Raw genomic sequence first — 16,597 nt, 5'->3', positions numbered from 1 at the left:
CCCATTTTTGTTTCCTTTGTATTCTATTTTGAAGCAAATCTTAGACATTGTTATCACACAAAAAAATCAACCTACTGAAAAACAAGACACCCTTATCAAATATCTGTTACAATTTTTTCTTTTCCCTCTCCTTCCTTCCTTATTCCTAGCCCCCCAGCCCCCACTTCCCACATTTTTTTTTTGGTAGGTCTGTCCCAGGGCCTTGTACCTGCTCAGTTAATATTCTACCACTGAGCTATATCTGCAGCCCAGGCCTGTGTGTGTACAAATCAAACCCAAGAAGTATACTCAGTATATTTGGATGATATGATAAAAAAAATCCTTTTTCTGTTTCATAAAATTTCTACATTTTGGTTTTTATCTGCACATTTTAAAAAAAAACATGTATTTTATCTATATGACTAGTCAATAAAGTTGAAAGAACATTTTTTTTTCCTGCTATATTTTTTTTTTCTACTTAGCAAATTAAGTAGTTATGGTACAGACAGATAAAGTAAGCAAAATTAGCAAACTAAGGAACTGGGTCACAAGAAAGGAACTTCAGTTTTAGAGCAACAGTCCTTTATAACTGAGAATGAGAATTTCATGAGTTTAGAAGGACATTAGGAAGCACAGAAAATTCTGAGAATTTTGAAAAAAAAAAGCATCAGTACAATTTGATGACTATTTTAAATCTTGGGAAGTGACACATGTAAATGAGGCTGCACTCTTTGTCAATGGGAGTCTGCTGTGCTTCATGGCATGGGCGTTTAGTCATGTTACATCAGATCATAAACGTCAGCTTGCTTACAATTTCACAGTCAACACTTGATATTCAGGATCCTTTTAGCTAGAAAACAATGCAAATGAGGGGCCTGACTCCACAGAACTTCCTGAAGTTGAAAAGACTTTTCCCATATAGGTGGAATGAAGTCTCTTCTTGTTTTTCACTGCCACCTACTGGTGCCTGATGTTTCTAATAAGAACCCATAGGAAAGCTTGTCAGAGCAAGGAAAATAGGAAACTGGAGTAAGTGTGGCTTCATAGGCAAAGATACATTCAATTTTCTAATAAATATCTTAAAAACACCGATTACAATACTATTAGGCATTGTGAGGGGGTACTAATTAAACAGGAACCATCACTGATATACTTTTTTTTTTTTTGTGGCATTTGCACTTTTCTGGGCACTGCATGCCAATTATATAAGTGGTATTCAGTGCTCCATTCTCTTGTCCAAGCAGTAAGCTTCCCTGTGTGTCAGTTTCCTGCCCTTTAGTGCACTGAAGTGTATTGCAGACTTTAAAAAAAGACTATTTACTTTGTGCTCATGTGTGGGCAAGCGCGTGCCATGGCACACACAGGGAGGCCAGAAATCACCGTCAGGGAGTCAGTTCTTTCCTTCTACCGTGTGTGGGTCCTGGGTACTGAACTCAGGTTGTTGGGGTAGGGATGGGGAGCTGGGGGGTTGAGGAATAGGTTCAAAGCAGGTGCCTTTAACTCCCCAAAACCACCTCACCTGCTCCCATTTAGGGTGCTTTATTCATACCACAGCCAAAGAACCAAAAGAAACACTACTGTTTGACCCACCGTTCTTTTTTACTTCTCTTGGTCTTCTTCCCTTTGGTTTGCGGTGGCACAGTGGCCACTTCTGCTTCTTTCTCTGTTTGGTTTGAGGCGGCACAGTGGCCACTTGTGCTCTTCTGGAGGCCTTACTTTTCATAAGAAAGAAAGACGTGATATTTCTCTGTGCCTGGCTTACTTCACTTAGTAGAGTGAACTCCACTTCTCCGCATGTTGCTTTCAACAGCTGAATGAGGTTCTGTCATGTGTCATGACACTTATATTCCTTGGTGATGATGGCCACTGGAACAGGTGGTCGCTATGTGCCACTATGATCTCGGTTTTGGGTTGCATTTAATTAGTGAGGCTGAGCAGTTCTTATTGTTGACTACACAGACAGGTCATATTTTCATCCTACTTTGAATTTTTCTTTACAATCTGGACATTAATGAAGTACTTCACAGATAAAGTTTGCACTTCCATATGCTATACGGTTTTCTCTGAATTATTTCCTTTGCTATACAGCTTTTTAGTGGAATATAATCTCATCTATTTGGCCCATGCCTTTGGTGTCTTTATTTAAAAACTCATTGCTATACTACTATCTTGAAGCGTTCCCTCTCTATTTTCTTATAGTAATTACAAAATCCGAGGCTACTTCTGCACGTGTATTCAGTTTTGCTAGGACATACTTGGAGACATTCTTCTCTCCACTGTATGCTCTCAGAGTCTTGGCTGAAAATCAATTGTCCATACGAGTATAGTTTAATTTCAGGGACTCTGACACTGACCTGACAGTTTTTAACTTTGGTAGAATGCTGTTCTCGTTGCTGTGACTTAATAGTATATTTTGAAGTCAGGTTTTGTGGTATTTTCCAGTTTCTTCACCAAGTCACTCTGGTTATTCTGGTCTACTCAGTGTGACATGTATTTTAGGGGTTTTACTTTTATTTATTTTATCTATTTTTTTTTAAAAAATTATTTATTTATTATATGTAAGTACACTGTAAGCTGTCTTCAGATACTCCAAGAGGGTGCCAGATCAGGACCTTTGGAAGAACAATCTGTGCTCTTAACCGCTAAGCCATCTCTCTAGCCCTTAATTTATTTTTATTATGAAGTATTTCTATTTGGACCATCTCATATGAAATTATAATTCACTCAATAATTCTTACCATAAATTATTAGCACAGTAGTTTGAATTAAAATTAGAATATACTTGCAGTTAATTAAAATATACATGTACAGCTGTGCATAAAGGCAGGCTCTAAGCTGATATGGCAGGAATTGTAAAGGCATGGCTGGCGGGCAGGCAGAGCTCAGGCAGAACAGGGACATAAGTACACTACCATCTCACCTGGCTTTAGCTGCGTTCTCCTTAAGCTTGCATGGCCAAGTGTTTCACCCAATGAACCATCTCCCCAGTCCCTACAGCAGTATACTCTTGGCTAAAAAGATATTAAGGAACCAAGTATCCAAAACAAGTTCTAATTGGCTGTACACAACCTGTCTCCTAGGATTTGCTCTGGTCCGCTAGGAGGAGCTGCATACAGAAATAGTACTGCTGCACAGTACGTGTGATACTCCTTAGGGGTGTCCCCATTTAAATATCAGCCAGCCAGTTCTGGGAGTTCTAATACTGCTGTGAATGCACAACATGAACCGGAGGCCAGCTACTGTATAATTATCTGAGTTACCTAACCTCATGTCCAGCAGCAGGTCCTATGTTCAGCGCACATTCCATAGACATACAGCTTAAGCAAAGGTAATACCTACTGTTTAATGTACTGCCTGTAAAATGCTTACCAGCAAGTATAGGGAGTAATTAGAGGTAGACACCGAGTAGCTATCCACTATTTATAACTTTGCGACAGGAGGGGAGTCTGTAGGCTCCCTTCGTGCACCCCTCTGTTGCCCAGTTCAGTAGTGTGCAAGTAATTAGTTCGCTAAATTAGTATACTTTTACTAAGACTTCTTTGGGCATTCCACTTGTGGAATTTTGCATAAACAAGCTAGTTTTAAAGGAAATTCTAGGCTTTCAAAGTTTAATAAATGAAAGGCTTTTGCCGTTTCCTGTCATGATTCAAAGAGTTTGTTAGGAATGGTAACGCCCATGTGTGCTCACATGTACAGCAGAGCCTGAGTCAGGGAGTTAATATGTAATAAAACACAGGAGAATCTGAATGAGGTAGAAAGGAAAATAATGCACACTGCTTTCCCTAACGCATACCTATAGCATAACCTTTATGAATACAAGAGTAGGGAGCAAGGGAAAGTGATAAAATCTTCCAAACACAACAATCATCTTCAAAAGAGTTTTAGAAAAAATAATTTGACTTTATTCACTGGCATCCTCTGACTATCCCACACACTGGGAGAGAACTGAACTAGAGGTCACTCTGTTTTTGGAGTTGCAGCAGAGACCTGTGACCCTCTAAGTCTAAACAACTGAGATATGGGAAGAGTCCATTGTGTGCTTGATTTTAGCTAAAAGTACTTCAGTTGTTATGGCAATACTTTACTGAAAAAGACAATAATTGAGTAACAGCATCATCATGAGCTAATTAAAATAAATCTAAAATTACTGTTCCTATTGGAATAGTGAATACTGGACAGAAGGAAAAACCACAGCTACAGGGGAAAAAAATAATCAACGTGAGTGATCAAAACAGAGAACCCAGAAGGGAAATATGTCAGTATCAGGAAGACACGTGAAACAAAACCAAACCATCAGTAGGAACATTTATGAAAGCAAATAAACGAAGGTGTACATACCAAACACAAGGGTTAGACCTGTGACATCCACACAGCCCATTAACTGCTGTAAATACTTCTTTTTACCTTGTTCCTGGGACTGCAGTTTAAAAGGATTTGTACACTTACTGTTGTGATAAATTAAGAACAACTCTTCAACTCTTACAAGAAAACCTCTGTCTATACAGTAGTACACAGTAGGAAAAATGGGTACATTTTTATTTTCCCATGTTGTGAAAATAGTCAAAATAAAATATAAGGTCATAGACAGAAAAGGGGTGACTGAAAAGCAAGTCAGCTCTTTTCAAGCCCATCAGACAATTACAAGTGAAAACCCAAGTCTACTTTGTACAGTATGAAGGCAACAGACCCATGTGCAGGGCCAGGTGTCCAAACATCAGCTCTGTGGTCAGCAAACTAGTCCCTGGGCTGGACTTGGCCTGTGGAGTATTTCTATATGGCCCTGAGCTAAGACTGATGTTTGTATTTCTAAAAGGATTAACAACAACAACACGGACACAACAAAGAACCAACTGTGGACTGCAGTCTCAGACGGTGCCGCCTGGCTCTCCAGGAAGCATTTGCAGCCCGCAGCGCCACACAGGTGCTCCATCTGCACAGGGCAACTGTGAGGCCCAGGTCACCGCATCTGCTTCCTCAAGAGCATTTTTACTTGGGAAAGGGATCTTCTGATGCCATTTTCCAGATTCTTTTCCTTACATTTTTTTTTTTCTTCAACACCATCAAAGCTCATCCTGCATTCATGTAAAGGTGATTAAAAGAGAAAGGTATTATAAGTTAATCAATATTTTACTTTCTTACACATACTCAATGTTCTTACTAAATAGAATATCACACAAACACTCTTTGCTCCATTAATAATTGATGTGTCAGTTTTCACCTACACAGTAGGTATTATCACACCCACTGGTGTGTCATCCTGTGTGAGATGGTTTCTACTGTCACCTTGATGGGATCTCTGGGAATTCCTGTGGGGAGTGAGCTGAGGAGACGGTTCCACTGAGATGGTGCCACTTCCTAGCAGGGACCGGACTGTAAGATGGAGGAGGGCACTGAGCAGCAGCAGTATGCACTCAAGCTTCCTGACTGGGTGATGTCACCGGCCGCTTCAAGCACCTGCCTCTCGACTTCCTCGCTAGGTGAATGCGCCGTGCTCTCAAACTGTGAGTTAGAACTATTTTTATCCTAAGTTGCTTCTGTCAGAGTATTTTACACAGTGACAGAGAAAAGGTATTAAGATACTAAGTGGTAATATGATATGTTCTTTATCTTAATTTCAGTTATAGTATTTTGGTTTATGAGTAATAACATACTTTAAAATATTTAACTTAGGTAAAACCATAAGTTCTAAAATAACTTGAAAAAATTAAAATAACTCAAACACTAGAAAAATCTACTCGCTAAGAAGACATGGATTCCCATTTCCTCTACTCCTTAGCCACGGATAAATGTTTGGGAAATAGGCCATAAGCCTTTCCCCACTTAGGGCTCCCGTTCACTACTATACACAACTAGGTTCTAGAAAGCCCGAGACTCTGCAGAGGCTGTGCTGTGCTGACTGTATTAAATTCTAGCAGCAGCTCCCGCACTCCTGGAATCAGCTCCTCTGCAGGCTGAGAGCAGACTTAAGAGAGATCAAATGAATCAGCTACAGAAGAGCAACAGGAAGAAGCCTGCAGTGACGATGAACAGATAAAAATCCGGCATTCAGGTCTAAACACAGTCCACCGATACCAAGCACAAAGGAAACTGCTCTCCAAAATATGTTCAGGTTCTAGAATATTTACTACTAATAATTCAGTATTTTATTTACACTAAACAACATTTAAATAACTATTAACCACATCCTTATTATAAATAACATTACCATATATAATATATTATATACATATATTTAAAATGTTTTGGAGACAGGACTCCTGCCTAACAGAGATCTACCTGTCTCTACTTCCAAGTGCTGAGATCACAGATGTGCACCACCAAACCTAGCTTGTATATTTCACATATTAAAAACAGAAAGTCTGCGATGAAAGCCGATGGTACACTCGGAGCTATACAACTACTTCCCAAACAGTTCCTGCACTTCAGAGCCAGATTCCTTCACACTCTCAAGTAGTCACTGCAATTTCTACTCTCACCCTGTCTCGGCAGCCATTAATCTGCTCTGTGAACGTTTTACATATAAAGGACCAAGCTACCCACCCACCCATCCTTTCTTTCTTTTTCCTTCGGAGACTGGGTTTCTCAGTGTAACAGCCCTGGCTGTCCTGGAACTTGCTCCATAGACCAGGGTGTATCAGGTCTTTAGATCTCCTGATTCTGACACTCACCTGCCTTCACAGTCCACGTGCTGGGGAAATAGGCGTGTGACACCACTACCTGCTTTACTAATCTTTTTTTTTTCTTCAAAATTTACCATGAAGTATGGATGCATTCTTCATTTTTTTAGCTTAAAGACTGCAGGAAGCATCAATGTGCCACATTTTGCTTATCTACTTCGTTGGAGGCTGGCTGTCCTTCCCTAGTTTGCTGTATGAGTGATGTTGCTATATACACTGGAGTTCCAGTTTTGTATTTTTGTTTTTTTAAATGAAAGAAACTTGATAATTTTTGTTAACTGGTGAGTATACAAATTTCCAAGCATTTCATCATCTAGAGTCTAGAATGTTGGCTGCTGTATTTCTCTAAAGTGAGTATGTCTTTGAATATTCATTTCTGAGTGGAATGCACACCATGAACACATCTTGGCAACCTGCCTGTCACTTGTAGGCTTGGTCTTACCTTATTTCTCTTTACTTGGCTTTGGAGCGTTTCCAATTTTCCATAAATTAAGGCAGCAATCGTTTTTGCATCTCTGGAATTTATTTGTTCTTCCCAAATACTTTTCTAAAATTAAAACCACTCATGTTATCTTTTCAGTACATAAATCAAAACATGACATTTTCACACAAGAAGCTTGCTTACTTAGGCCTTAAAGTGTTTTGCGCCAGTGCTGTTTAACTTTCCTGTTTCTTCAAGAACATAATGCTACAAACGCAGTCAACCCACACTGGAAAGACTACTACTCGCAGCATTAGGGGAGCACAAAGTGATTTCTAGGAAAACGCATCACTGACTTCAAAGACTTTTGGGGTTTTTTGTTTTTTGTTTTTTTTTTTTGGTTTTTTCGAGACAGGGTTTCTCTGTATAGCCCTGGCTGTCCTGGAACTCACTTTGTAGACCAGGCTGGCCTCGAACTCAGAGATCCGCCTGCCTCTGCCTCCCGAGTGCTGGGATTAAAGGTGTGCACCACCACGCCCGGCTGACTGCAAAGACTCTTATGTGGTGTGGTGTGGTGGGGTGCATGTGTATGATAGAGTGACCCAGGAGCAGCTTGGCAGTAGAGCATTGCCCTTGCGTGTTTAGCCTTCAGTACTACAAAGTAAAAACCATGAAGATGAGTAAGCCATCAGCTCACATCCCAGTTCTTTTATTTTTTATAAAATATCTTAATAGAAAAAAATGTGTCTTCATTTATCTTTAAAGGATCAATAATCTTGCTGAAATATCATAGTTCTGTTCAAAAGCATAGTAATATAGTTGGGCGGACTGGACAGGTCTGTTAACAACTGTATCAGCTGAAAGATGCAACTTTTCAAACCAGACTCTGGTTTGTTGAGATCTTGGTAGAGCTCTGGTTTCTTTCACTGAAAACCTAATCCAGCCAGGCACTGTGGAGCATGAAACCCTAATACTCAGGCAGCTGGATATATCTGAGAGGCCAGTGCTAGCTGGCTCTACAAAGCAAGTTACATAACACAAACCAAAACTAAACCTAACCAACAAAGGAAAAAAAACCAATAACATATTGGTAGTAGTGTCCCCAAACAATTATAACCAAAAGACTCCACTTGTTATCTAAGCTTGTAGTAAGTATCCCTCAAAAAATGCTGTTAATAAGTGTATTTCAAAGGTATTTATAAACTAATTTCTTTCAGTTTTTTAAAGAAAACATTTAAAAAACAATTACTGTATTAAAAAGTAGAAAATATAAAACTACATAGAAAATAATAACTTTGAATTGTATAACCCAGATATAACATATATTAATATTTGGTTATTTTTTTTGTATTCATGGAGCACAAAGTCTGTAAGGCAATTGAAACCACACAGACCAGAAAACCTTTAAAGATCCCTTGGTATACCAGAAAAGAAGATGTCTCAGTAAAAATATTTTTAAAAGATGGAGGGAGAAACTGGAAAGCAGACAAACTCTTCCTCCCAGACGACGCTCTGGGCTTGGCCTGCTGACGGAGGCGGAGCAGAGCCTGCACACACCTTTGCTCTCTCGTAGTGGTACAGTTTGACACTGGGGTAGGCTTTGATGCCGGCTTTCTGGCACGTCTGGGGGTAAGCCTGACAGTCCACTTTCCCGGCTTTCACTTTTCCTTTCATCATCTGAAAAACAAAACAAAAGGAATTCACAGATCTTGCCACTTTCCAACGTATTTCAAATCTTTATATATCTATATAAAGTTTTTTTACTTTTAAAACTCGAGTTTAATTCTTTGTAATCAAACAAGATTGTTTCTACTTTTCCCCAGGCCCTTTAAGCTTCTTCTCGCCACCATCTGTCTAACATAAACAGTCTCTTCTTCATGAGTACCTGGGGCTTTAACTCTGACCTCCCCAACCGTCCACTCACCCACTTTGCCCACCACAACCAAACATCTGCCTTTAATCCTAATTGGCATTCTTAATTGGGTGCACAGCTGAGCACACCACTTAAATTTTCTAGGTCAGAGATTCAGTCTTCCTTTACAGTCAAAGGTGAGCCTTGCTCTTCTCGTGCATTTGCAGATGGTCACAAAGGGGTTTCTCTGCAGAGCAGTGTTTCCTCTCATTGGCAGCATGCACCCTGTCTTTGCTATATAGGTGTTCATCCCTCCTTCATCATCTATGAATGCGGTACTCTCTCCACTGATATCTGATAGCATTCCAACACAAGAGCAGCTTTAAGGTCACAAGTGACTTCTCTTTGATGTAACCAAATAGACAATTACAGGACTTCTTCCTGTGTGCTTTACCCTGCTGTCCACACCTGCCTCCTGTCTTTCCTGACAGCACTTACAGGCCCTCCAGCCCCACCCTTTCCCAGAACAGGAAGCTCGTTCTTTACCTTTAGGTTACTACATCCCACTCGTCCCATCTTTGGGTATTTTCATGGTCAACAGTCTCTCAGTGAGATCTCATATAATCCTATGCTGAAGAATCTTCCCTTCATTTGGTAATCTATTCACAAAGGAGACTGCCCTTTGTGAATGCCTCATGAGCACCTATACATAAAGTATTTGACACTTTTCCCTCTGTGGTCATTCAAGGCAGAAGCTAGCTGGACCCTCAGTTTCCTTTGCTTCACCTGCCTCTCACAAAGCTCTGCTTGTCCTTGTGGCTGTCACGTGCCTGTCTGCCTTCTTTCTACCATCACTTTCCTCTACTGACTTATGGTATCTTCTCTAGCTCTAGGACAATGAAAGTGTCTTTGATTCTTCTGGTTTCTATGGCTACTGAAATAAACAAACAGGGAGACTAACAAGTTAGCAATCCAACTACAGGAATAACAATGTGCACATACACAAATACACACTCGGATCCTTGTAATCTGTCACTAAATACGTTTAATACTAGCAATTTCGAGGAAAAGGCAAGCAGTTTGAGGCTTCCCTGGTGTACATAGGGGATTTCCAGTCAGCCAGGGTTATAAAGAGAAACCTGTCTCAAGAAAGACAGATAATAATTACAGAAATACATTTTTTTTTTAAAATTGAGAGATATTTTAAAGAACTAAATTAAGAATCAGTTTACCATGTTTTAATCAATTGTTAAAACATACATGTGTGTTAAATTTATTTAACTAGACAATACTCACCCTAGCCAAGAGTTCAAACTCTGGAGCAAAATTCTGGCAAGGTCCACACCAAGGAGCATAGAAATCAACCACCCAGTGAGTTTTCCCTTGTAGAACTTTTTCGTTGAAAGTCTGAGGTGTTAAATCTATGGACGCTTGGGGTAAAAATCTGCAGTAAGGGAATCAAACATTTTTATTATACAAAAGCAAAGCAAGCATTCTACGGCAATACTGCGAGCATTCCTAAGTTAGAAATGGTTCAATCCTTGACAAATGCCAGAATCCTAACTCACAGAACCCTAACTCCACACATGAGAAGATATACACCAATATGCAATTTAATCACTCACCCGAGACCCCAGCTTCTCAGGGAATAAGCATCCCTATTCCAGCCATTGTAACTACTGAAAGAAGAAAAAAAAAAAATCAAGCTGTAAATAGTATTTTCTATTACTTCATATGGTCAAGAAACAGTCTTACTATAGGAATTAAAATAAAAATAGCTCTTGACTGGTTAATGTCACCTTGTATCTCTTTCCACAAAGTAAATAAGAGTTATATGACTTCAAATATATTTTTCTGTGTCTTTGTATCTTTCCCCACCCTTAAGTACTCAGGACTATATGTGCTTTTTGTGATTTCCTTATAGTAAATTCTTTTATCTCTTACAGAAAAACCCATGGCTCAATTTTCACTTAATTACAATTGTGTTTTATTTCTTTTTAATACCTGTATAGTGTAGAATGGGTGGACATCAAGACAGTGCTGGGTTCAAATCTCAGCCCCCAACCTTAGCAGGTGAGCGATAAGTCTGATGGGTCAGTTCTTTCTCAGCAGTGGTAGGAGGGGTGTGATTCCCACCACAGAGGCAAGGCCTGGCCTGGACTTAGGGCCAAGTAAGGACTTAAACACCAGTTCTTTCTCTCATAGCTTCTTGACTAGAACTTCGTAACTACTTTTACTGTCCAGCTCCCTCATCTTCTGAGGGAGCATGTAGTGGTGGCCTAACTTAAATGTTAACTGTATAGCCAAGTGATTATAATAGAATACTTACTGATACTGATAAGCTTTACTTGACTTTTGGGGATAAAATCTTATCTCGGGGTATCTTTGAACATTTTCTTGAGTACAAAAAGAATGATACTGTTGGCAGTCCACACTGCCTACATTGATCAGTCCAGTTAACGTCTATAAAAGAACAAAAGTCAACACAAGGGTCAATGATTAAAATTATCTCTGTAACTTACAATTAAACAAAAATGCTACGTGACTGAGTTCTGTCTACATGTATCCGCCCTGTTTGTATGCACTGCCCTTGAAGGCCAAGAGCACTGGAGCCCCTGGATCTGGAGTTAACGATGGCTGAGAGTGCTTGGAACCAAACAGGTTTCTGCAAGAGCAGCTAATAATCCTAACTGTTGATTCAACTCAACTATCTAGCCAGCACAGTCATCGTAAAATGGGTATTTTTAAACCAGTATCAGAGAAACAATGAGTAAGGATTTAAAATATGCCACTTAAACTAATGAATTTGAATGCCATAACTTGTAATTAAGAACTTGCCACAGTTACTGCAGATGAAATAAGTGGTTTTATTCATTTACTATGTAGGTAAACACATTTTTCAAAAATTCTATGCTCACCTAGGCTGTGGTGACATAAGTCTTTGACCCCAGCACCTGGGAGGCAGAGGCAGGTGGATCTCTCAGTTCAAGGCTAGCCTGGCCTACAGAATGAGTTCCAGGATATCCAGCCAGAGTTATACAGGGAAACTTTCACAAAACAAAAAACAAAACAAAATGACAACAACAACAACAAAAACATAAGCAACCAAAATATAATCAGTATTTTTTAAAAAATAATTTTTTCTAATGAAGGTATGCTTTGTCTGATTCAGTATTTTATATTTGCCTTCATTCAGTACCTTACAACACTGCCTGTTTACAGGAAATTTATATATATGTTTTACTGTTTGAGGTTGTTTTCTACTTTGTTTCATTTTTGTTTGTTTTGGAGAAGGAGTCTCGAGCTTGGTGGCCCAGGATAATCTTGGACTCCCGATTCTCCTGGCTCACCATCTGAATACTAGTATTATCAGGGTTCACCACCATATCTGCCTGCAAAGCTATTTTAAAGACCCAATATTGTGAGCAAACATTATTTATAAACTCTAAAAGTAAAATGATAGAAAAATTTAAACAGAAAAAGAAGATGCTCTCAGGGTTAGCACTGGGAGCATTTGATCAGAAGTATATCAGACAGCTCAGTTGGTGGGCGGAGGCAGTGTGCCATCTTAACCATTCAGTCAGGCCTGTGTAAATTGTCTAGTCATAGGCTTATCCCCTTGGTTTCAAAGTAACTGTTAAGCAAACATTCTCAGTAGGTATCAGATGTAAGTAAACGATGTTACTATACCCGGGCCATGCGTTTCCATTCTGGCATTAAGACCTGACAGGGATGACACCATGGAGAATAGAAATCAACCATCCAGACTTCATCATGCTTCCTCTGTTTAACCAGTTCATTGAAAGTGGTGGGTGTAAGAGAGACCACTGAAGGGTTTCTGAGATCCTAAAAAATAAAAAGACCATTATTACACACACCAAGTTTTTCATGTATTTCTGGCAAGTTGCTGGGCCAGTGATTTAGAAAGCTCCTATTTAAAAGAAATCAGAAGACACAGATATTTTTTAAAAAATCTATTATTAAGTTTGGATTTTATCAATCAGTTTTTTTTTAGAAGGTATATGTTTTTTTTTCACTAGTTTTAAAACCACTGTAAGCTGGAAAAAGAGGCATCCTGGAGGAAAGTGTGAATAGATCATATAATCAAGTTCTAGAGTAATCCAGATACCTACACAGGCCCCACTGTCTGTTATGATAGCAGGACTATGTGCTTAGAAGTGGCCATTTAATGACTAACACAAAGCCTACTATTATTTTTGATATTTAAGTGGAGATGCTATACATCTTTTTAGAGACTGTATATTCCAAATGCTGTTTTAACAGAGCCTCAGCCTATATCAAGTGATACTAACACATTAGCTTCACCAGGACAGCAATCAAAACAAAACAACACAACGTATTACTTTGGAGGATAGATGAATAACAATCACAATAAGCTATAAGTTTTAATTTCTTCAGATGTCACTGAAATTATTCTAGTTAAGACTGAAAAAAACAAAACAAAACAAAAAACCAGGCCCTTCTGTGCTAACAATGACAAGCTTGGTGCAGGATGCCTGGCCTTGATGCTGTGAATGCATTGAAAGAAAACAGGAAAAGGGTGACAGGCTTCATGGAAATTTCACATATTCAATAGTAGTATCTCCCATGTACAACCACCAAAGTGAGTAATAAGACAAAGGCTTAAATTAAAAAAAGGTTTTCAGAAAACAATCTCCTGGCACAAAAAGAATACGTCCTAATACAGTCGTCCAAAATGTGCACATAAATAGAAAGATTTCTAGCCATAGCTTAGGATTTAAAATACCTCTATGAACTCCAAGATCTGCTCTGCAGAGTGATGTCCTTCATACTCATGAATACTGGACTGATTGAATACCACTGTTGTTGGATAAGCTTGGATGTTATACTGTGAAGAAGAAATTAGTATAATTTATCTATTAGTTTCAATTTTGTAACAGCTTGCTTTTTATAGACATACTTATTTTTTATTTTATAAGTATGGGTGTTTTGCCTGAACATATGTACGTGTATCATGGGCTTCTTGGTGCTGGAGGTCAGAAGATGATGTCTGATCCCTTAGAACTGGACTGACGGACAGCTGTTTTCACCATGTGGGTGCAGAGACAGAACCTGGGTCCTCAGTAAGATCAACAGATGCTCTTTCTTAACTGCTGAGCCAGGTCTCTATCACCCTGTTACAAGATTGTAGAAACCACTACCACCTTCTTGGTGGGTTAGACAAATTTAGCAAAGACAATGCATTAAAGCTTGTACTAATAATTAGTCAATCGTTAACCCAATGACACTAAAATGTGGGAAGTGAGGCAGAGTAATTGCATGGTATGTACTTCATCTTTTTGCTCTCTTCAAACTGGAAGGGAAGAGGAGAGAAAACACAGCAGTCACTTCTTCTAGTGACCGTAATTAATCATCCTGGAGGGCAGTGGCTAGCCACATAAAATACAAGAACAAATGACCACGGCTATATTCTATATTAAAGAATTGAGTCATGCTGTAAGAAAATGGTCACTTTTTATTCTTTACTCGAGACAGTTCTTTATAGTATAAGATATTAATTCCCTCCTCACAATTAACATTGGGCATCAGCCCTGAAAGGATTTTGTAATATTTAAAGTGACAAAATGATTTCCTTGTCTAACTCATTAGTAAATGGGAAATTTCAAGATTCATAATTCTAGAAAAATTTAGCATATTATAAAGTTTTAAAGATGTGTGAATTCAAAGCATTTATTAGGTTAACAGAGACTAGGTAAAAGTTTACAAGTTCTCATCATCTTTTGAGTTAGTCTAGCCACACAGAAACTCTCATTCATACCTCAGAGCAATTTTACTTAGTAGTTAAAATGACATAACCTAGCCTGGTGGTGGTGGCACAAAATTTAATCCCAGCACTTAGGAGGTAGAAGCAGGCAGATTTCTGAGTTTGAGGCCAGCCTAGTCTACAGAGTGAGTTCCAGGATAGCTAGGGCTACACAGAGAAACCCTGTCTTGAAAAAAAAAAAAAAAAGAAAAAAGAAAAAGAAAAAAAAATGAGTAACCCTGCTTTACAGATGAGGCCGCTGAGCTGAGCTTCTGAGGAGTGAGTGACGTGGCCCTAGGGAAGCAACTGTAGGAGGTGCCTAAGTGGGGACCCTGGCCTTATGTCAGGTGAATGTGGTGCTTACTTTTTTTTTTTTTTTTAAAGATTTATTTATTTATTGTATTTAAGTACACTGTAGCTGTCTTCAGACACCTCAGAAGAGGGCGTCAGATCTTGTTACAGATGGTTGTGAGCCACCATGTGGTTGCTGGGATTTGAACTCTGGACCTTCTGAAGAGCAGTCGGGTGCTCTTACCAACTGAGCCATCTCACCAGCCCGTGGTGCTTACTTTTAACCCTTATACTTTAATTGTTGATAATGTGCTTACTTGAGATAAAGTGTAGGAAAACTAAAGGGATTAAAATGACTGTTTCTCATGATGTTTGCACCTCTGGTTGGCATCTACTTTCCAAGTCACATAAAGGACATTAGACACCAATGACTCTTTTTACTTATTTCCTTAAAACACTCCCCTCGCCCCTGCTAACTTTTAATTTCAAACACGCCGAAACTGAGAGTAATCCCGTAACTACCTACATATCTGCTCCTTATACTGAACAGCTAATAGGTGTGGCCATGGCAGTTGGTTGCTGACACCGTCTCCCTTGCTCTGAATCCTTCCTAATCTGCTACACTGGCAGGTGTCCAATCCATTGCGGTTGAAGCTTTCTCACATGTACATTTGTCTTTAAAGACTTTTCTCTGCTTTTGAGAATACCTAACTGCTGCCATGTAACCTGCTTTTTCTATTGAGTTTTTTAGGATTTATTTAAGCTGGTAAAGATTTCTTTTTCAGTGCACAGTTTTGAACTCAGGAACTAGACATGGGAGGGAATTGCTATCCCTGAGCTACACCCCTCACTTGGCTTATTTGTAGCGCTTTGGTATTTCACTATTTCATTTCTAAATATTGTTACATTGCTTTTTTCTTTTGTCAATTTGATAAATTTCGGTAGGAAAGATCAAAATCTTGATTGAGCTTGTATTTTCTTGACTAGTGAAGCCAAACATTTCCACTCTTCTCTTATGCTTTCTTTTCCTTGCCATCTTTTTCTTTAGCATTTTAGTTTTTGAGTTGAAACATTCATATTACAGAAAGGATATAAACTTTTATGTATTTAAATAGCTATAATCATCATCCATTCATGACTACTATAGAGGTTTGAATAGGTTTGGCCTCCATAGACTTATGTGTGTGAATATGTTTAGCCCAGGGAGTGGCACTAATTAGGAGGTGTGGACTTGTTGGAGTAGGTGCAGCCTTGTGGAGGAAGTGTGTCACTGTGAGCATGGACAATGACACCCTCCTCCTAGCTGACTGGAAGACAGTCTTATTCCTGGCTAACTTCAGATCAAGATGTAGAACTCTTGGCTCCTTCTCCAGCACTGCCTGCCTGGACACTGCCATGCTTCCTATCATGATGATAATGGACTGAACCTCTGAACCTGTAAGCCAGCCCTAATTAAATGTTGTCCTTATAAGAGTTGCCTTGGTCATGGTGTCTCTTCACAGCAATGGAAACCCTAACTAGGATCGCTATGCTTACATCATCTATACCTCTCCAATTTCTAGTCTATTTTTACACCAACATTATAAAGTTTT

General features: G+C 39.1%; 1 protein-coding gene across 1 annotated transcript in view; it reads right to left on the bottom strand.

Annotated features, from left to right (window-relative positions):
* Positions 1 to 4,044: 4,044 nt before the first annotated feature.
* Positions 4,045 to 16,597, bottom strand: part of Dnajc10 (DnaJ heat shock protein family (Hsp40) member C10) — a 41,219-nt gene continuing 28,666 nt past the window's right edge. Inside the window, exons 16-23 of the mRNA XM_021192221.1 lie at positions 13,698 to 13,799; positions 12,620 to 12,775; positions 11,259 to 11,392; positions 10,555 to 10,608; positions 10,226 to 10,373; positions 8,635 to 8,754; positions 7,099 to 7,203; positions 4,045 to 5,051 (exon numbers count right to left, since the gene is read on the bottom strand). Coding sequence (XP_021047880.1) covers positions 5,040 to 5,051; positions 7,099 to 7,203; positions 8,635 to 8,754; positions 10,226 to 10,373; positions 10,555 to 10,608; positions 11,259 to 11,392; positions 12,620 to 12,775; positions 13,698 to 13,799 — 831 coding nt within the window. The 3' untranslated portion in view covers positions 4,045 to 5,039. The remainder of the gene's footprint in view (positions 5,052 to 7,098; positions 7,204 to 8,634; positions 8,755 to 10,225; positions 10,374 to 10,554; positions 10,609 to 11,258; positions 11,393 to 12,619; positions 12,776 to 13,697; positions 13,800 to 16,597) is intronic.

This window comes from Mus pahari, chromosome 3 (assembly GCF_900095145.1).
Source record: "Mus pahari chromosome 3, PAHARI_EIJ_v1.1, whole genome shotgun sequence".
Classification (NCBI taxonomy): domain Eukaryota; kingdom Metazoa; phylum Chordata; class Mammalia; order Rodentia; family Muridae; genus Mus; species Mus pahari.
Note: the sequence above shows the minus strand (reverse complement) of the source record. Positions and strands in the feature narration are given on the sequence as shown.